The 23,406-nt window shown below is 33.7% G+C and overlaps 1 protein-coding gene across 2 annotated transcripts in view; it reads left to right on the top strand.

Annotated features, from left to right (window-relative positions):
- LOC149571667 (protein DEHYDRATION-INDUCED 19-like) overlaps window positions 1-15,744 on the top strand; it is a 30,739-nt gene extending 14,995 nt beyond the window's left edge. Inside the window, exons 3-5 of one of the 2 annotated variants that reach the window (XM_089813099.1) lie at window positions 1,366-1,443; window positions 1,711-1,985; window positions 15,193-15,744. In XM_089813099.1, coding sequence (XP_089669225.1) covers window positions 1,366-1,443; window positions 1,711-1,985; window positions 15,193-15,307 — 468 coding nt within the window. In that variant the 3' untranslated portion in view covers window positions 15,308-15,744. Of the gene's footprint in view, window positions 1-1,365; window positions 1,444-1,662; window positions 1,986-15,192 lie in introns of both variants that reach the window. The other variant, XM_089813100.1, reaches the window with a different exon arrangement.
- The last annotated feature ends 7,662 nt before the right edge of the window (window positions 15,745-23,406 follow it).

The raw sequence follows: 23,406 nt of genomic DNA on the forward strand, positions 1-23,406 counted from the left end.
AATGCTCAATTTTTCTGCGAATGCTTGTCCTACAACAAGCACTATCTTTTACTCTAGCTTGTGAGTATGTTGTAAACTTTTTGCAAAGAGAAAATAATTCACAGTTCAGAGAAAGCAGGGTTCTTTGATTCATTGATTGACAAGGCTGAGATGTGAAATACTATTGAAATCTGAATTGCATTTTTCCGGCTTATCTTTGATGGAATTGGCTTAGCACTATTTAGGTTTTTGCTACTATTAAGCTTAATATTTCTAAAAAATTATTTGATGATTAATATTTGCTCAAATATTTGTTCCGCACTAAGTTTTTTTTTTCTCTAATCCTGGAATTAGAGTGTAAGCTTTTGTGAAGAGTATAAAGTATTGCTCAGAGGAAGGATAATTATTTTATTTGTCAATTGATGAAGCTTGTTTATGGATGCTGCTATTCGAAATTGCATAGCACTATTTGGAATTTGACAACTATTAGATTGAGATTGTAGCCAAGGATTACATATTTTTACTAATTATTCATCTAATTTGACTGGATAATTTCATTATTGAGTTAAACGTAATTACATCCTCCTATCTTCTAATAATAAATAAGTAATTTTAATTATTTAATTATGCTTCTTTTCTATAATTCTTGATCGAATTAATCTACCATTTCTCCTAATTAATCATCTGTCATTATTAATCAACCTTTCATCCTATCTACCTCACTTTTTGTGTCTTTTGAAACCCTATCTTACTAGCTTCTCTGTGTCTTCTCCACTTGCTTTATTCTGCCTATCTGTCTTATTAACTTACCATTTCTAACTCACTTTCCTAATTCTTTCTCAATCTTGTTTGTTGATTTCTTAGAAATCAAATAAATCTCCATCATTCAATTGATCTTCAATCTCTATTTCAACCCACTCAATTCCTCATTTTCACAATTACAGCTTCGATTTATGCTGCTACCAATCAGAACTTACTACTTTGCATTTGTTTACACTTAATCTGAGAGCAATTGAAGGAATAAGAACAATGAAGGCTTTGTCCTTTTAGTGCAACTTGTTTGTTTGATTTTCATGATTTTGCATTCAATTTCTGCAATCTCTATTGTTTTGGTTTGGAATTAGCACTGAAATTCAGGTTTCATAGTACCTTTATGTTTCATTGTTTACTTCCCATTTCTTAGTCAACACCGATGTATCAGAGTTCATCAGTTGCTCAATATAATCATAATTGCTAGCTTCAAGTTATAGGTTAAGCTTTTGTGAAGAGCAAATAATGTATTATTTAGAGGAAGGGGACATGTTATGATTCATCAATTGACAAAGTTGATATGTGAAATGATTGAATTGCACTGTTAATTTCTGACTATTCTTTGATGATTTACAGGTATGTCCTGTATGTGCAGCTAAAGTTGGGAGGGATATGGTTGGGCATATAACTCTTCAACATGGTCATTTGTTCAAGATATCCTCTAATAATGATCATAATGTTTTTGAAATATAATATAGCTTCTACGTGTATGGTGCTTGGCAGAGTAGAGTTTTTGTATTTTTTATCGTAGTTAGGTTTTGGTTTTTTCCTTGTATGTAAATTTTAAATAATATACTACGAACTCTGAAAGCATTTGTTGTAGCTTTTTTATGTCAACTAAATTATGGTTCCTCAATAACATGGATATTGCAGATGCGACTTTATGAACTTGCTTTTCTGTTTCCCTTAATAACAAGCTACATGCAACGTAGGAGGAGATTTCGTAAGGGGGGAATAGCATCCAACTCCACACATCCATTTCTGGGCAAGGAGCTCCGAGAGGGGCAGTTACACCCTCTTTTGGGAGGCACTTCCTCTTCTGTTGTTTCTACTTCTAGCATAACACCTGATCCTCTACTCTCGTCTTTTGTGTATAATCTGTCAGCTTCTGAGACCAGTGATGAACAATTAAAGCCAAGTATGTCATTAGAAGAAAATGTGATGAAGAATTCTCCTGATTTGCAAGTGATGGCCAGGTACCAATGAGACTGTCATTTTCTTTAATTATTATCTTCACTTATTGATTATTAGTCCGTTTATCATTTTTTATGTTTTTAATTCTTTTTTGTATATTTTCATCAATAAATGTGTTGCCAATAGAATGCATGTTCTGGAATTATGATCAGTTGAGGCTAATCAATAAATATTGTCAATTCTAGTTATTTCATTAGGGAAGGTGCTTAAGCAGTATCCATGACATGTTTGCTTTCCACCTGTTGCAATTATTCATATAGAATTTTATATTTTAAAATGACATGTTCTACTTCTAGACAATTATTTATTTCAATGATCTTGCTTGCATTCTAATTGGTAAAATCACGTGGTAGCAAAACTTTCAAATAATCTTATTTTGATTCTATTTTTTTGGTTTCTTTTAAATTATAAGCAGTTAAAGAACACAATGTGTGATCAGTGCAGCTTGTAGAAAATACATTTAGAGGGATTATGATGGGAGTACTACCTGAATTCTATTAGATCTGTTAGTTGACACTGGGCAGTAGTAAATACCACTGTAAAATGATGTAGAGTGGTACATTGAATCTCCACAAATTTGTATAATCAGCATGCAGCCACACATGCATGCGCATATTACATGCATAATTTATGATGTGTTGAACAATGCTATTCACAAGCTCCCCAATTTTTAAATGTTAAATTGTGATTTGAAGTTGAGGACCTAGTGCGTACTTATTTTGTATAGGTTTTTATTTTATTTATGAAGAATGCATTTGACGAGCAGTATGTTTGATCAATGCTGTTTGTGAACAATGATTCTCAGCTGCTTTTGATGGTAAACATCCTTACATTTTCGCCTATCATGATGGACTCTGGAAATCTAATGCCGTTAATCTTTGAATATATTAGCTTTGATGGGATAACTTTTTGAAGATGACTAATGTGTAGATTGACACATCATTATTAGTTGTAACTGTTGCTTAGTTGAAACATGTGTCAATGAGTTTGACTGAAAAACTACACAGTTAAATCCTGATAGCAATATCACAATTTGACTTGCTGTGGAAATATCTCCTATTTATCACTTGATGAGCTTAAGGGGCTTTCTAATGAATGGTTCATAAGGCACAACACTTGGTGGCAGAGTGGGTTTAACCATGGAGGAAACTCTGTAGTTAAGTGCACTCAAGCTGGAGTAGTACTGGGATGGGTGACCTCCTGAGAAGTCCCGGTGCTTCACCTCTGTGAGAATCACCTAGATCCAATGAGTACTAAGTTTTCCATTTATTCTCATGAGAGATCGATTCGTGTGTGAATCACTACTCATGAAACATGTGTCAATGAGTTTGACTGGAAAACTACACAGTTAAATCCTGATAGCAATATCACAATGCTGCTTACATTGTTAGCTCTTTGCAGGATTTCCTGCATCAAAATGATGTCTTCGTCAGATCTTGATGGTGTTTCCTAGCTAGGCCTTGTGGATGATGAACAAACTATAGGAACTTGAGAAGGTTGTATATCAATGTTTCAACTTTCAAGTTCTCAATTTGGGTGGCTAGAAAGATAAAGACTGGGAAAACTACTAACATCCTCTTTATCAGTTGCAAATGACATACTTAATAAACTGACGAAAATGTTAAAATTTAATTTGATACGTCTTTCAAAATTATCTATTTTTTGTCCATATCATAGTTTAAAAATTAAAAAGCTGGTTACTCAGACTAGCAAGACATAAATGCTCAGCAAAGTATTCCCTCAAAACTTAGCTGATGAGTATTATTTACCAAATACTCTATACACTGTCTAGCTAGCTGAAAAACATTTTTTAATTAATTAATTTTTTTTTCTTTTTTTCCAAGAATTTACCAAGCACTCTTCGTAAACTCTCTAGATAGGAGAAAAATGTTTCCTTAGTTTTATTTCAGTAAAAAAAATGTTGTGGATTAGAATGACAATTAAATTTTTATTGTTTAACAATATTTTGCATAATAAACTTCAATTTTTTAAAATTATTTTGCATTTTATCTATCTAGATATTTTAGAGGGATTGCGCAGGGAGCGCAGCCCAAGAAAGAGCTATACAAAGAGCACCACAAGAAATAATAACAGTGGGACGTAATTCTTAAACTACAAAAAATAAGCTTCAATTTTTTAAAATCATTTTGCATTTTATCTATTTAGATATTTTAGAGGGATTGTGTAGGGAGTGCAGCCCAAGAAAGAGGTATACAAAGGGCACCACAAGAAAGAATAACAGTGGGACGTAATTCTTAAACTACAAAGAAAGAGAAACAGAAATCATATACATCTGAGAAAATAAGATTACTATTTGTCCTTGTGGGATCTAAGAACCATATGAATTGTTGTGTCTTCAAGAAGCCTTAATGAGCAAAGAACAACACAAGAATAAAATTCAGTGGGAAGTAATTCTCCAATCAAAACTACAAAGAGAGAAAAAGAGTGTTAGGATATATCTGAAAAAGATTTTTTTTTATTTTAAATTTCTGGAATCGAACAGCCACGAATTCTTGGGTTTCCAAAGCTTTTCTTTTTGATACTGGAGCCCAACCAAAAAAGACATTTTCTTCAGCACAATGAGATGAAAAATCTGACCGTAGAGGGGATTGCTGAATAGATGGAGTCACATCCTAGGACTTGATCTGCTGAAGCACAGCATAAATAAAGTCAGTCCTTGTTTCCTGTAAAGCCACAGGGATCTCACCAAGAGAAGTTCCCAGGGGCAGTGAGGTTGATCCAAAGGAAAGAGTCAACAAGGGAGGTTTCCCCAGAGGAGGACAAGTTGAAGGGGAGGAACAATTGGAGACAGCCTTGATGAGTTTACACTGGGGCTGCCAAAACCCTATTAGGAGGATAACTTTAAAAAGATCTTGGAAGGGGATAATTTTGTAGTAGCATACACTGGTGCTGCCAAAACCCTGTTAAAAGTAGCATAAGAGGAAACCTCAACTGATTGGTGGTTTGAATCATGCGAATCCACCAAGTAGAATTGGAAACCCATTCCGCCTCTTTGCCTGGGCAGTATTCTACCAAATGAATGTTTGGGCCATGTTTGGATCATGATTTACAATGATAGTGAAGGTATTGCTGCCAAAACCCATCTCCCACTTGAAACTTCGCCATCTCTGTGGATCTGTGAGAGAAATCCATTTCAACCAATGTTAGATCATACATTCAAGGTTGGAGATATAATTCCAGAGGCAATATTAATAAATCTGCCCAAGGCATTAGCAATAGTTAAGAAATTGGTTGGATGCCAGAAGTGAAGTGGGAGGTTATGCAAATACAACCCAAAAGGGATATATTGCAAAGGAAACTGAACAGGAGAAATGAGGGAATTGTGACTTATACTAAGCAGCCCCCAAAGTAGAAACCTCCACCTGTAAGAGCTTTATGACCTTCCTTTGATCAGATATGGAAAAATAATACCTTTTAAATAAAACTGAAGTATCAGATAATTGGTTCCAAAACATAGTGACCCAAGCATGAAGCTCTGCTAAACTAAGACTGTAAATTATGAAACCTGTAAATCAAATCCAAATCTGAGCAAAATTCAATGTTTTATATGGCTTCTGAGCCCAAGACCACTAGAGGAACATAGTCAGATTTATGGATGACCTAGGGAGGAGCCTGGTAGGGGGTTGATTTAAGTGCTGCAGCCATGGTTAAAGAGGGATTGTCAGCCAACCTTGAAGTGTTGAAAGCAAGACCCATAGTAGTAGTGACATTCGTGAACCCTTCATTGTATTGGAGACAACCCATTTACAGTTGTTACCAACACACAAGTGGACATTGAAAACAGATGCAGTTGGAAACTAGAAATAGTAGGCTTAACAGGGGAAAAAACACTCTTTGAAGCTTCAGATAAGTCATAACATTCACGTGCGTTGTAAGTAGAATCTAGTGGTGATTTAACCTTAAACCACATCAGGGGCAGGAGGGTATCTGTTGAAGGGAAAGGAACATTATGGATGGCACTAGGGAGAAGTGGAGCAGCAGAAGGCATTGCTACAGTTGCAATATAAATTGGCTTATTTTACGAATTTATATATCTGGCCCTGTCAAGATTTTAGCAAATCCAATTTTTTGAAGCAGGGGCTATAAAATTGCCCTTTTAACTACACGGAATGAATCTTGGCCCCATATTTGGTACTTGAAACTTTTTCTGTGGTCGAGTAGATGCACCTTGTAGTAATAAATGTTTAGCCTTTTCTCTCAAGTGTTGACATTTAATTGAGATCCTAAGAGAATTTTATATTTTAAGAAAATTATTATTGCAGAGGAGAAGCTCATTATTTGGCTAATGCTGTACCAATTCTATTCGGTATTTATCTATTATGAGGGGAAATTTCATTAAGGAGTTGAAACAAATGACATCATCAAACAACCATGAAATTAATTAGAAACGAGCTATTTTTGGTGCAGTGGCGTATTTTTGAGGCATAGCAGGGTGACAGTTGTGTTGTTGGTGTGACTGTTTTGAATGTGATAGTGTTGGTCTTAGATAGGTCATGGATGTGTCATGTATCAGTATGGTTCTATGCATGCCTTGATTATCATCTTGATGCCCTAGTTTCCATTTAGGGTATAAGTATGTTGGTTTGCTGATTTTTCAAAAGGTGGGTTTGATAGACACATACAAGTTATACTGTAGCAACTCATCCAGGCTATCAATAACTGGACAAACCGTTTTCTTTTGTTTGACACTTCAATCTACCACATGACACTTATGTACATTTCCCTTGTTTCTCTTAGTTTTATTGTGTTATCTAGTTTGCCAATTGATTTGAGTTGTCAGGCGGAAATTGTTTTTTTTGCTATTTATCGGCCACACATCACTCACTGGTTACAGCCATGAATCTTACTACATTGAGGATTAATAATTCATAATTGTGCGGATTAAAGAGAGATGAAACAAGCTGTAATCTCTGGCTTACTGGTCCTAGCTGTGTACATCTCATGTTTTTTGGGCCATCCCTGTGGAGGACAGAGATTTGAGCAGTACCCTGAGTTGAACCAAGGTCCTTACGCTGAGGATGACACAATTGTTATTTGTCTGGTACAGTTATGCCATAGATGCGTGTAAAACAGGTTGATGCCAATGACAATTTGCCCCATTTCGAACAAAAAAGCAAATTATTTGTATCCTTTCTGGTTACTCGCAATGTGGAAGTTAGAATGGAAGTACAGTAAAATGTTGTATTTGTTTGAGGCATAATCACATGAGATTGTGAGAGGAAAATAGTGGGTTATACGATGAGAATTGTCACAGTAGGAAGATTATTGAAGACGTTCTATTTGAACCCTTTGCAACTGCTTTTGGTCGAAGGACAGTGAAGTTGAGCGATTGCTATTCCATCTGGTATATTTCATAGGAGTATTTCTAGTTAAAATCTTAATGTAATTTACATGGAGTTTTACAGTTGTTTCATCCCAGTCCTGTGCAATTACACAACTGTTTCATTCCAATAGCTTAAGAACATTATTTCCATCACTTATTAGATTCTAATTCTTTACTTCTTGGCATATAATTCAAGCAGTAAATGGCCATAAATAACTATAGCTTGAGAGATTACACATCATAATGTTAAAATGAGTCGTTTAATCTTTGAGTAATGTCAATAATTGTTTGCGTACAAGGTCTGAGGAAAAGGAATATAAACCTCCATGAAGGAGATTTCAAAAAGGCAAATTTTAAGGTGAGGATGTTGGCTGGAGAAAATGAAAGAAACTTGGGAGAAAAAGAAAGCAAATGTGAAGTTCATGGTGAATACCCAAGAAAGCCTCATCAAACAAGAACAGTTATCTGCTAAGAATCAAGTACATATGGATGAGTTGCTATGTGCTTAATGTTTGTGATGTTGTAATTTCTAAAAAATGAAGGGCCATATTTATTTTGGTGGGAAAGGGTTCTAATTTCTTCTTAGAAGAATACCATGGAAGAACTGTCTTATTGGGAAAGCTTTAAAGTATAAAGCAATATGTAAGAACTATTATTCCAATGGGCACAAAATTGGATAAAATTGCTAGTGGGAGTATTTCAGGTAAATCAATAGCTAAAGTGCACATCACACTGGAATTGCATGAAAGAGGGTTGTTGATGAACTTGAATTTGAAGGAAGGAGGATCTGGTGATAAAATAAAAATACGTTAGAGCAAGCATCAAGACCATGATGTAGTTTGTGTATAATCATAGTTCTCTCAGGATTAGAAGTTGGGTGAGGAGAATCATATATTCGCAAAATCTGTCAAATAATTAGGTCCAGAAAACGTCAAAATCAGTCCTAAATTTTACAGTAGTGTTGCAAAGTAAGAAGAATTCCCACTGCTTTACATGTTTGTAAGGATCTTCCAAAACCATTGGAAAAGGAATGGTCCAATGGACATCTAGATGCAATGTGTTGGAACATGGACAAGCATTTCAAATTGCATCCTTGGACAGCTAAAAATTTGAATTGGGATATATATTGTATTATGATATTGCTATTAGGATTTAATTGTGTAGTTTTTGAGTCAAACTTGTTGACCCATGTTTCATGAGCAGTGATTCACATGATTTCATCCCTCATGAGAATAAATGGATTACTTAGCACTCATTAGATCTAGGTGATGCTCACAAAGGTGAAGCACCAGGACTTCCCAGGGGGTCATCCATCCCAATACTACTCCAGCTTGAGCATGCTTAACTACGAAGTTTTCTCCATGGTTAAACCCACTCTCCTTGCAACCCCATTTGCAAAACCTTCACCAAGTGTTTGGCCTTATAAACCATTCATTAGAAAGCCCCTTGAGCTCGTCAATTGATAAGTAGGAGATATTTTCCACAGCAAGTCAAATTATGATATTGCTATCAAGATTTAACTGTGTAGTTTTTGAGTCATACTCATTGACCCATGTTTCATGAGTAGTGATTCACATGAATCCATCTCTCATGAGAATAATTGGAAGACTTAGCACTCATTGGATCTAGGTGATGTTCACAGTGGTGAAGCCCCGAAACTTCCTTAGAGGTCACCCATCCCAGTAGTACTCCAGCTTGAACGTGCTTAACTATGGAGTTTCCTCCATGATTAAACCCACTCTAATGGCAACCCCATTTGCAAAACCTTCACCAAGTGTTGTGCCTTGTGAACCATTCATTAGAAATGTTGATGTTTGGTAGCTTTAGTCAGATAAAACAATATATAATTACATGAGATATATTTTATATATACGTGTTCATCATATATGAGGTATAAGTTTATTGTTATATAAGAGAAATTAATATAATAATATGATTATATACATATACATATAAAACTATGATTAAAGTTTTTATTATATTAATTATCTAATTAATGAATAGACATATGTCTGTTTATGGCTTATTTCTCGTTATATATAAAAGAGGTCACTGCCATTTGAAAAACACATACTGAACATTATGGCAGTGTCAATACATTTGCAGGGATCAGTAACTCCAACATGGTATTAGAGCCAGGTTGCAAATTGCAATGTATAAGTGAATAATAGAACATTGAATATATTAAGGAGATGATTAAGAGAATATATGAAACATTTAAAAGAATGGATAGGAATGGATTTCAGGTAAGTGTAGCAGTTACCACCTGTTGATAAGCTAAAGCAAGAAGTTGAACAGATACAGGAAAGAAAAAGAGGCTTTGTGTATATGAGGGTCTCTGGCCTTATTGGGTAAGTCAATTCAATGTTGCAATATTCAATTTCACTGGACGTATGTTCTGGAATTTATCCTTTTCTATCATCCTTATCAGTTATGGGCACTCTCTTGAACATCTCAAATTTATGTTTAGCAAAGCTACATGCCTTTGAAAAATACAGAATGTTTAGAATTCCAGAATGTAAAGTTAGTGATGATAAGAAGTATTACCACCTTCTTGTAGATCGGTTATGAGAAACACTTCTTAATGCCATGATCATCAATTCACATTAACTGACTACAATATTTTGTTCTACCTACTACTTATGAACGTATGCAAAACAAAGAACACAAACTGTTGAGAAGTCTGACAAAATACGATGATACCACCACACGAAGCAAGGTCGAGTTGCATTGTGAATTAAGCCTAGCAGGTATTAATAAATTGTAGGAAGTGAGTGATACATCGCAAAGGTGACTTGGAACAAGTTCTCTACATAAAAAAGGCAACAACCATTAAAGAAAAAGGGGTACAAACACAACAACATCATCTGCATTTGACTTGACACAAATTAAGTTTCCCAATGCGTTTGTTCTCTATATTAATAGAAGATGATGAAATGTAAATAAAGAAAGTGGATTAATAAAAGAGAAAGGAGTGTACATATATAAATAACTCTCACTTGTAATATGGTGAGTGAAGGTGTATGAAAGGCTTAACCAATTCCAAGTAAAGGTATCTAAGGTATGATGCAATTTGATATTTTAATTAAGAATAATGAATTATAAATATGTGCATTAATTAAGGTATGCAATGATTATTTATTTATTTGTATAATATGACAAAAATATATGATGTACAATGTGTTGTTTTTATTCATTAGTATAATTCACTATATATATTATATAAAAAAAAAAAAATAATGTGTATTTATGTATAATATGTATAAGTGAATATACAAATGCAAAATGTGTAAATACAATCAAAGGATAATTTAAAATTATTATTAAAAAAATGATTTTGATAATCTATTTAAAGTATATACTCAAAAGATTGAATATATATATATATATATATATAAATTAGATCTTTATCTATATTACATTGAAATGATCTTCTATCATTATGCAAAATTATCCTCGAGTATTATGTTAGTCTCTCTCTTATTTGTCATTTCAATACGTACTATAAGATTTGTAGGAAATGGATGATTGATATTAGATGAGAAGCTCTGAAGATTGATAATTCAGATGGAGTTTAAAATCCATGTGTGTGACTATGATTTTAATGGGCCTAACCTCTGTGTACATCACGAGGAAGTAACGACTTCTTAATGATCATCACTTGTATTTGCAGAAGTTATTGAAAGATGACAATCTTACAATAACCTATTTCTATTATGATGGATATCTTACGATGTCTATGCAGATCACGATGGATTATACTTTGCATGGCAAATGTTTATATGGTAAGCATTATGAGAATGAGTGTGCATACCTTATAAACATTTTTTGAGTACATGTTGAATGTTATGCAAATTGATGTTCTAGAGGGCCATTACACAGAGTACTTGGTGAATATCATGCGACTTGATGTTTTGGAAGGCCATTACTCACAGTACTTGGTGAATATCTTGCATCTCAACATTCTGGAAGGCCACTACTCAAAGAGTATTTGGTGAATATCATGTACTCTTGGAGACCAATACTTATGATGTCAGATGTGATATCAAACCTTATTTGAGTACTTGGTGAATATCACGTGTTGATATTTTGGAAGACCAATGCTCTTAATATCAAATGTGATATCAAAATGGTGGATATTTTCAGGTCAAAGATATCCTTAAAATTTGCAATTTCTAGTATTACCAGTGGTGTAATATTTGTCTCGTGTTTACCCTCACTAGCGAAGAGGGAGTGTTGATGTTTGGTAGCTTTAGTTAGATAAAACTCTATATATATATATATATATATATATATATATATATATATTTGATTAAGTTTTTACTTTATATATATTTGATTACATTTTTATTATATTAATTATCTAATTAATATATAGACACGTCTCATGAAGTTACATGTCTCTTCATGACTTATTCTCATTATATATATAAGAGGTCACTGTCATTTAGAAAAACACATACCAAACATCATGGCAGTGCCAAGACATTTGCAGCGATTAGTAACTCCAACAAGAAAGCTCCTTGAGCTCATCAATTGATGAGTAGGAGATATTTTCCACAGCAAGTCAAATTATGATATTGCTACCAGGATTTAATTGTGTAGTTTTTGAGTCAAATTTATTGACCAATGTTTCATGAGTAGTGATTCACAAATTGATAAGTAGGAGATGAGCTCAAGGGGCTTTCTAATGAATGGTTCATAAGGCATAACGCTTGGTGAATGTTTTGCAAATGGGGTTGCGAGCAGAGTGGGTTTAACCATGGAGGAAACTCTGTAGTTAAGCGTGCTCAAGCTGGAGTAGTAGTGGGATGTGTGACCTCTCGGGAAGTCCCAATGCTTCACCTTTGTGAGCATCACCTTGATCCAATGGGTGCTAAGTGTTCCGTTTATTCTAATGAGAGGTGGATTCGTGTGAATCACTACTACTTGTGAAACATGGGTCAATTTTACCCAAAAACTACATAGTTAAATCCTGATAGCAATATCATAATTTGACTTGCTGTGGAAAACATCTTCTACTTATCAATTGATGTGCTCAAGGGGCTTTCTAATGAATGGTTCATAAGACACAACACTTGGTGAAGGTTGTGCAAATGGGGTTGCAAGCAGAGTGGGTTTAATCATGGAGGAAAATCCGTAGTTAAGCGCAGTCAAGCTGGAGTAGTATTGGGATGGGTGACCTCCTGGGAAGTCTTGGTGCTCCACCTCTGTGAGAGCATCACCTAGATCCAATGAGTGCTAAGTGTTCCATTTATTCTCATGAGAGATGGATTTGTGCGAATCACTACTCACGAAACATCATAGTTTGACTCAAAATCTACACTGTTAAATCCTGATAGCAATAGCATAATTTGACTTGCTGTGGAAAATATCTCCTACTTATCAATATATTTTATTCCTGACAAGTGATTTTGGAGGGGCTGAAAATAGATTGGAGAGTTTTAGTCACAAGCTCAGAGATGACAATTGAACAATGCTGCCTAGAATTTACTGTTTCACTATGATACAATTGGTTAGGGAGTGCTTGAATCAATAATGGGAAATGAAGAAGCTATGTTACATAAAATAGATCTCAGAAAGGCATGAATAGTTATATACATCTTCTGGGTTCAGGAAGACCCACTTTTGAAAATGCTGTCACATTTTCAATTCTGCCAGTGAAGACTCTTTTTGAATTAATTGTGATTATGCATGATTTTGGAAGGTACGTTTCACAATTGACAGGAATGCTGGGAATCACATTAAGGAGGTAGTTTATATATTGAGATGAAAGAAAAACCAGTTCTCTGGACATTCGGAGTTTCCAATTAGATTGGGGATTCTCATTCATTAGAGATTGATACTATTTATTTCTGTATCTCTTAGAGCTTGAGACGCCTGGAAATTCTAGTTGAATCAAATTGGGGATTTTCAATCATAGAGATCAAATTAATGGCATTTTGTGAATAAATACATCCTTATATACATTGCACGGAGTGTTAATTTCTGAGCAACAGAGGGTGAATGAGCAGAGTTCAAGATTCTTGATAGCAGTTGAAAGTTAATATTGTATTATAAGAAAACTTTAGGACTCCTGTAACACTTCTGAATTATAGCATGGCTGCAGCATTGGTGCAGAGGACTTCCTTTTGGTTTTGTATATTTGCAGTTGCCGTATTTTTTTATTAGTTTTAAGGTTCAAGAAGTGGCAGAGCTTGACATCCTCTCCCCATTCCAGAGAATGAATTCTTGTAGATGGTTTAATATGTTCTGAGGCAAGCAAAACATCAAGCTGATTTTTTTTTAGTTATTCCATATTATATGTCGTTATCTTTACCATATCTCTGCCTGTGTGTCTGTGGCACATGTGAAGATTCCTTTAAGGATTCTCATCCATTGGGTCACCTCATTTTTGAGAGATGTAGTACATTCGAAGGATGCAAGTAGCTAGGAAGCCAAACCAGTAGGGACACCCCAAGTGGAGCTGGTAGGCCAGATGAAGGTTATCATTCCATGCTCCTGGGTTGGTCTGAATGGCTCAAAGTGCCTTGTATGATCTGCCAACTGGTGCTCCATAACAACAATGAGCTTGTTGGATAGAACTTCAAAGGAATTCCATATGCACATTTCCAATATTGCAATGGTGAATTAGACTTCATTATGAGCTTGTTGGATAGAACTTCAAAGGAATTCCATATGCACATTTTGAATATTGCAATGGTGAATTAGACTTCTGTTTGAAGCATTGCTGGATTATATGTTTATTCATCTTTCATAATGATAACTAAACTGGAAGCAGGCTCTAAATCAAGATATAAAGTCGACAATTTTGAATTTACATTCCTCAATATAATCCATATCTTATTTGGGATTTATAGGTCAAATCAAATTAAAGTCCCGATAGGGGAGATTACGGATTTACAAACTCTGACTTTTGCAATTGCAGATTAAAGCACGTCACTAACATCTCAAGTAGGTAGTCCAAGTAGCATTGTTTATGGAACTTGGTGTAATCTTACGAAGTGAAATGAGCCACTAGCATTATCTTCTATAAGTTGGCTTCTTCAACAGGTATGGGTCAATGAGAACGAGTGCACTTTAAAGTACTTGCCTAATTATTACAACTATGCTATTTTTGTTGGATCATTCTATACAATTAACATTCTTGTATATGATTGTTAATGTTGCTAGTAATTATTATGAAGCTCACCCATCTGCGGTTTGTCATTTCATGATATATCTAAAAAGAGGGGTGGGCTTCCAACACTGGTCCCTTGTATCCTCTGATATTTAGGTGTGTTTATTACTGTGTCTAATTTTTTTGATTGAATAATGCTCATGGTTTTAGGTTTTGTTTTTTTGGAGAGGAATTGATGCTTGGCGGTAATTATGTAATGTAAAAGTGCTTTGTTTACATGAATTAGACTGTAATTATTTGTTCTTTTATAATGTTTTTTCCTTTTTTTTTCAACTTTTTGGATCAGACAAGATTTGCGGGTCTTGATTTCCCTATGAGCTTGTAATTAATTGATGAAGAGGACTTTTTCTTTCCTCCTTAAGAAGTGACTTTAAAAAAAACAAATTGTATATTAAATTTTTGAGCTTATACTTTGTGATTTCAATTTGTATCTTGTGTTTTCTATTGACAATTGAATGTATAATTTGTGGTGTCACTGTTACAAGACCAGTTTGAATACGCTCACACGAGTATAGTTGAAGTAGCTTGTGTGTATAATGTTATCTGTTTAGGAGATCTATGCATTTTGATTTTTTTGAAGACCATTTTTGCAGGTCATGGTACAAGCATATTTTGATCTCAGCATCCCGTCATTTTCAGTGGTCAATGTCCATCACTTAATTTTTTCTGTATCGTATTGTGGCAGTGCTGACACATCTTTAACAGTGGAAGAAAGGGAACACAAGTTTGAAGAGGAGAGGAGGCGGTCGGAGTTTGTGCAGCAGTTATTGCTGTCTACAATCATGGGTGAAAATTTGTAACTTGGAATGCTTAAATTATATGGAATCACTCATCTTTGGGCTCCTAACAACCGTGGTATCTTGCATTTCCTCCCAACAATGTAAGATTGCATATGTTGAAAGAGCTACTTTCTAAGGTGGCCAAACTTGCCCTTCAGTGTATGAGGCCATGACTTGCGTGCCTTTGGCTTGGTGCTGATAATAATAGTGTGAAACGCTGAGTATCAAGATGGTGCATGTTTAAAGGGCATTCTTCCTGAAGGCATCAAGAATGAGCTAACGCAGATATATACAGATAGTTCATCTATTACTCTTATTTGAAGTACTCAAATCTAGGGTAAATTTTAGATAGATCTCTTTTATTATGGGTAGATTTTAAAAATTTAAATGTTCTTGTATGAATTTAACTTCAACTGGAAGTTCAATAATTTTAATGCTCTTTCTTTTATTATGGGTAATTTGTTTTACAAATTTACATGTTCTTGTATGAATTTCACTTCAACTGGAAGTTCAATAATTTTAATGCTCTTTGAAGATGGATAATTTTACTGCTCTTTTACTTAAATCTCAGCTGTTTTTGTTTGAATGCCAATTCAGCAGGAATGTTGGAGATTATTTTTGATGTTCTGTTATTCAAAATATAATGGTGATGTTTTTGTAATTGCAAAGTATCATGGGATTTTTGCACGTTCATTTACTTTCCGCACATTCTATATTAAAAATCATGGACAAAGTTGGGTAAGATGATCATACTTGATGATAACTGTGAATAGTTAGTTCGTTGTAGCGTTTAAATACAGCACATCTTAGGGAAAATCTGTACTACATATATTTTACAAAATTTACTCAAGTAAAAAATTGGATTCAGTCGTTACTGATTTTGCTTGAAAATGTTTAATGTGCTGAAGTTCTGATGCATGACCGTGGTCCTTCAGATTCAGTTGTTTGTGATTTTCCTAGTTATTTATTGGATGCACGGATCCTTCAAAAGATTGCAAAAGATATTGATCTGCCATTTTAGAGAATCAAAATCATGAATTTTAAATGTTTGGACAGTGATTATAACGAAATTTGGCTAATAAGTCTTCAGTTTCAACTCGTAGGATGAAAATCTTATTATACGACTTATATGGATCTCACGATCATCTGAAATCTGGAAGTGATTTTCTTTAAATTATATTATTGACTTCTGTTGATGTTTTGTAGTTTTGGTCAGATAAATTCTCTCTTCCTATAAAATACTATTATTAAGTATCTCATTTGTAATGGTGTAGAGTTGAAACGGCACGGAGAGACACCTTTTCATGATACATGCGCATGAACGGGTATGTCCACTCATGTATACGTCTATTCATATCCTTTACAATGCAGATTCGATCCTAAGGAAAGACATCGAAATCAATATATGTTCTGTTCTTTGGAGTTTGGTGACTACTATTATCAGTTTCAGAATTACAATTTAACATACAATTTTTTTAATATTGAAATGTCATTTCATACACAGTTGCAGGATCCTACTTCTTCAACATGGTATTAAAGCTAGGCTGCAAATGAAAGATTGAAAGATAGAGAAAGAAAACATAGACATAATCAACAGTATTAACATCAGATTATGATCAGAGACAAGTAGGTCAAAGGCACTCCATCTTAAAACTTCACATATTAACATCACTTTATGATAGACAAGTAGGTCAAAGGAACTACATATTAAAACAAACACAGAGGTGTCCAATATATATATCTGTCTGCAATTAATATATTATATATCAAGGGAATGAATTTAATATGCAAAATTGATATTGCAATTGGTAGGTAATATATTTGGTAAAGTGATTAATAAGGGAGACGAGTATAGAGGTGGTCAATAAAGGCCAATATGGAATAAGCAAAAACAAAAGGGACGAGTCATAAAAAAAATTGCACTGAAGAGACTTCAATATATACAATGATCCGTTTGAAATTTAATAGGCCAGCGAGACATGGGGTATAATAATAAGAGTAAAATGACATTGAACATGTGCTTGGCTGACAATACATATAAAACGAGATAAAAGTGAGAAGATTAACATATGTTACCGAATTAAGAGGACACTTTAATGGTTATAGCTAGTTAATAATTAAGTCAATATTAAAATTTGTAGACAATGGCAATAATTTAGTTAGAAATTGTAGTAGCATGGTTAGGATATAGTAGTGGTTGGTAGATTTTAAGTGAGTAGATTAGTTAGCATAATTTTAATTTAGTCTAAAATTGTATACGAGTTAAAGTATATGTATCCTTCAATATGTGTGCGTGTGCACATACATATACATATATGTGTGTGTGTTTGTGTGTGTAGACACACACACACATATCTAATGAATATTTGATGATTACGTATAGTCACAATGTGTAAGAGAATATATATAAATATTATATTTATAGTTATTAGTTTGTAATAGATAAATGACCCAGTACACAGTGGTTCAATATGGACTGAAGGAAGAATTAGAGGACTTGATATGAGGGTATAAAATAATAATTACAAAAACTTATAAATGGACACATTAAGTACCACCCACTTGTATTGAGGATGTTGAAGTGTGAATTTGTGTTTATTATCTTTAAAGTATTACATTTATCTACTCATCATAGTCTCTCTCTTAATTGTATTTCTATACATACTATAAGAACTATTTCTCTTGAGCTATTTGTTGGAAAAGAAAGATTGATAGTAGATTATGAGGGAGTTCGACGCTTCATTAGAGGCAACCATGGAAAGAGGGGGAGTAGATAGAGGATATGGTTTAGTCAATTTTTGAGGATATACCATATCGAGATGGATTCTACAGTGATCAAGAAACTGCTATAGTTAGAGGACTATGAATCATGAATGTTATTTCATGACTATTTTGGGCCTTGTGTACATCATGAGGAATTGGAGACTTCCAAATGATTATCATTTGTATTTGTTAAAGTTATTAGAAGGTGATGATCTTGCAATAACTTAATCTTCTATTATGATGGACAATTTCTAATGTCTAAGAATATTATGATAGACTATATCTTGCATGGTGCATAACTTCCGTAGATAGACAATGAATGTTCCTATGGTAAATATTATTGAGAATACATGTGCACATACCTTACGAACATATTGAGTATTTGGTGAACGTCATGCAACTTGATGTTCAAGAGGCCATTACTCATAGTACTTGGTGAATATCATGCATTCTAACGCTTTGCCAAGGGATCCAAAAAAATTAACCTAAAGTTTTACAAAGTTTGCCAAACTTTAAAAAAGAAAGAAAGAAAGAACAACATACACATCAATCATAAAGTAGCAGAAGAAATAACATGCAATCATAATTAAGCAACCATCACAGATTACATTCCTTAAGGATCCCAAGACATTGAGTCACATTTAAATTTAATTAATACTAAGTCTAATAAATGCCACATTTACATGAAAGAATAACTACAAGTCCAAGTCCATTTAAATAATATACATTTGTTCCAAATGCCACTTGGCAATAAAATTTGGAATGCTCAATCATCCACTATACATGTCACAGGGTATGAAAGGCTAAAAGAATATACATTTGTTAAAATAAGTGACATCATCCTTTTTAGATCCATGAAACAAATACAATACAATAAGTAAAGATCATCCACCATAAAGATATAATCATCCATCATAATACACAAAGATGGAATGAAAGGAAAAAGCAGACAAGAAACTCCAGACACAACTACAACGGATGGATCTCAATGGTAAGATTAAGAAACACTACCCCCGATCGTGTGGTAACCCAAAAAGGCCCGCTTCCACTGTATTGAGGAGATAGTCTCAAGTCCCAAACATGATATCAATCCAAAAATCAAAAGTAATATCTAAGTCAAGGAAACCATAAAAGTAATCTAACTCAAAGGTTACAAGATAAATTGACATCTAACTCAAAGGTTACAAGATAAATCGACATCTAGACCCAGAAGCACACAAAGACACGTAAGAAATCTATACTGCTAGTGGGCAAGTGTTATCGCACAAACCAACTCTAGGGTTACCCGACTAGTCTTTTAATCCTCCAACCTCCTAGTCACTCTATGTGGCACTAGTATCCTTTCGTACTGACAAGGCATACTAACGAGTCAACTCTAAGGTTATCCGGCTAGTCTTTTAATCCTCCGGCCCCTTAGTGACTTCTTGTGGTACCAATATCTTATTAATTAATTTTAAATCCATTTAATGAAATGTTATCACTTATTAACTACTTACAATGGGTTACCTTGACAGCCACTTTGGGCCTCGACCTCCATTGCAAGCCACTTCCCAACTTAACATATAGATCACCTACCTTAGGCTCATAAAAGTACAAATCAAAGAATCACAATTTTCACGTCAGTCCTATACAAGTGACTGGAAAGCATCAAAAGATAATTCACAATAACCCATTAGTTCTTTACAAGCAATTGGAAAACATCCAAAAAATATTGATCGAAGACTCAAAAAGGTTAAGTCATAACATCCATCTCGTTATCGCACAAGGATACTGAAAGCAAGAACCGACAATATAATTTTAAACTCATTATAGAGCATACCAATCCCATTACCATGGCTGAGTTTAAAAGATCAAAGATCAAAGATCAATTCATCATAATATCACAAACACATAACTCCCAAGCCTTTGGTAGACGTCCTAAAACTATTCAACACTCTAGTCAACCCAAACACAAAGCACAGACAACATACATATAACAATGTAGTTCGTAGTTTGGTTTGATTTTGAAAACACTTAGTTTCAAATTATAGTAAGGTTTCAATTTTTGTTTTAGCATTAGTTTTCGATTAGACAAGGCTTACAATTTTACCCTTGCGATTTAGCCCATTCTCATTTTTTGAATAATTGCACAATTTACCCTTAATTTATGAAGTCACAATTAACCCCATTAAATATCACATTATAACTTAAAACAATTATCTATCAAATTATTAAATTAATAAATATTGATTATTAAATAAAATGCTCACGATTTTATTAATAATCAATTTATAAAAATAATAATAAAGTAAATATGGTTTATTAATTGATACCCATCAATAAAAATCTAAAATACTAAATTATTAATTATTAATTAATAATTAAAATCTTTAATAATTTTTTTAATAATTAATATTTATTAATTATTAATTAATTTAATAAATATAAATAAAAACTATTAATAAATTTTATTAATAAATAATAATTTAAAAATGACTAATAAATAATAATTAAAATTTGAATTAAATTAAAAAAAATAACTTAAAATAAAATGAGTTGCGGTCATTGGGAAGCCTTTTAAAGGTGGCTGCCGTGTGGCCATAGCCTGTCTATTGCTACATGCAATAATATTTAATACTGCTGCTGTGATGACAGTACAGTCTGCACCACAAGCAGTACTTGAACTTGCGGTGGGAAAAATAAGGAGGCAGGTGGGGATTTGGTGGCCCCGCCTCCTCCACATTATTTATTATATATTAAAAAAAAATTGTTATATATTTTTTAATATAAAATTGTTTACCAAAAACAAGCCCCCCCCAATGAATTTCATTTTTAATATATATTTTAAACAGAAATTCTATCCATATCCTAATAAGGAAAATATGACAAACCATACAAATTTTCAATATAAAAATTCCATTCTGTTCAAAACCCTTCCTAGTTTAATTTTCAATTTTAAATCTATAGAAAGAGGGTTCTAACAATATTCTAATCTCCACGTATACAAAAGAAACCCACATGCATTCTAGTAATTCCAAAACATAATATTGAGAGATTCGTCGCAAGGAAATCCAGACAAACAATTTCACAGTCACGAAGAAGACAAAAATATTTAAATAACGTAATTGACCAGGTGATCAAAACACAAGAATCTACCTGGTTCTAATGCTAAAATTGCAAACACCCAAAAGATTTGTGAGAGAAATCTCTTATCTCAAAACCTTCTCTCTAAGAATTTCTTCTCCAAAATCCCTGGTCCCTCGAAAATGAACCCTCAAATGTTGATAAGGAGTTCTCTCCTAAATTTGGGGCACTAATTGTGCAATCACTCGAGAGGACTCCTTGTTCATAACTTTTAAACTCTCTATTATCTTTTTCAAAACTTCATGCACACTTTATGCAATTTTAAATATCTTTATTTAAATTCACTTGCGTTCTTTTTTGAAATTAATTTATTATATTTTAATCTCATGCATACTTTATGCAATTTTAAAACTCTTTAATAAATTTATCTTTTCCATTCTTTAATTTATTTTTGAAGTGTTAATTGATAACATATTTATTAACTTATGTAATAATAATATTTAACATTTATTTACAAATGATCCGTAAATATATTATTATTAAATTAAATAAATATTATACGCTCTAAAATTAAACTATAATTTTATCTTTAAATTTAATTCTTTTTATCTAATTAATTTCCCAATTAATTAAATATAATTAAATATTAAAAATATCATAATAATTTTTCATTAAATTAAATCATTAATTAATCTTTTAATTTGATTTAATTAATAGAAAAATCACCAAAGACCTATAAGACGAAATATGAAAACTCATCATAAAAAACCACATATAAAATCAAACTAAAGGGTTATAATCACAAATTTATGTCATACGACGAATTTGGAAGGGTAAACATCTTAGATACTTGTCCTAATTTTCTAGGACAAATGGGTTTAAAGGGTCAGAATTTGGACTCAAGAATTTATCTCCCCTCTCTTACCATTGAGATAATGCGATAGGGTATGTTCATCTTGACAATTCATAGAAGTCGATACCCGATACCTGCAATCTGCATAAAATCCACACATGTACAAACACAGTATTCTAAACTAAACTTGCAATGGCAGCAAGTGGTGCATCATGTAGATCCCAACTAGCAAGTAACTACGACTCCCTTCCTTAACCACATTAGAAATGCCATACATAAAGAAAACATACATGCACATAAAGAAAACATACATGCACACCATACACATGCAATATGGGGTAAGTATCCATAAGAAAACATGTAAAATAATCCATCTAACTAATCATCATCAAATAATTGAAATCACTATAATAATCATCATGATGCATACATGAAGTAAATAGTACCAAGTAGTCTCATCATAAAATCAACTGAATATGAAACAATATCTGATAATCTAAAAGATAATGCTACAAACCATCAAGCATAAAACTGACCTAAAAGAGTTCAAAAATAATAACAAAATGTAAACTAGGGGCAAGCACTACATCCACCCCCCTAGACTTAGGTTTACTCTTGGAAGTCTACAAGGATGGTAAAACTAAAGAACTCAATATGCGGGTCCCATTGGACCCTTTCCCCCTGTAGGAGGATATGACTCCATTGAGAACACTTTCTAGGACCTACCCATGTCTCGAACCATAGGTTTCGAAGTTGAAGGTCTCTGGTTTGAGAATTGTGATTTCCCTTGAGGGCAATAGGATGACACTGTCCGCATGAGAAACACTCTCCATTGAAACTCCTCTACACTCTAGGTGCATTAGACTGCTGAACACTACCCCCACTAGCATAAGACTGGTTACTCTGAGTGTACTAATTTCACTTGTGGTGCTGAGCGTTACGATAGCTCCTAGCATTGGAACCACCGCCACCACTTTGTGTTGGAGGATAAGCTCCTCTGTGCTGTTGATTACCTCTAGAAGGAGGTTTCCTACTACCACCTGCTCTCGGATTACTCTTAGATCCTGATACTATAGGTGCTCCCATAAAACTCCCATGTCCTAGGTTAACACTCTGCTCTACAAGAATGGATCGATGTATTGCATCTTTGAGGATTTTAGGTTCAAATACCTTAACACCCCCAACTAAATGGTTGTGCAAGCCTCTGATGAAATGTTGTGCTAACTGTACTGGGTTATCATTAATTCCCAAATAGGGCATGAGCTCATACAATTTGCGCTCATACTCTACTATGGTCATAGTGAACTATCTCAGGTTGTGGAATTCATCAGCTCTAGATATTGGTTCCATTCCTCTGGTAGGAATCACTCACAAAAGTTTTCCAAGAATAAATCCCATGTGATATTGTTCATATTTATACCCAGTTTCTTCCCTTCGATAG

Source organism: Cupressus sempervirens, chromosome 2, assembly GCF_028749045.1.
Source record: "Cupressus sempervirens isolate cs-2001-9-10 chromosome 2, ASM2874904v1, whole genome shotgun sequence".
NCBI classification, from domain to species: Eukaryota; Viridiplantae; Streptophyta; class Pinopsida; order Cupressales; family Cupressaceae; genus Cupressus; species Cupressus sempervirens.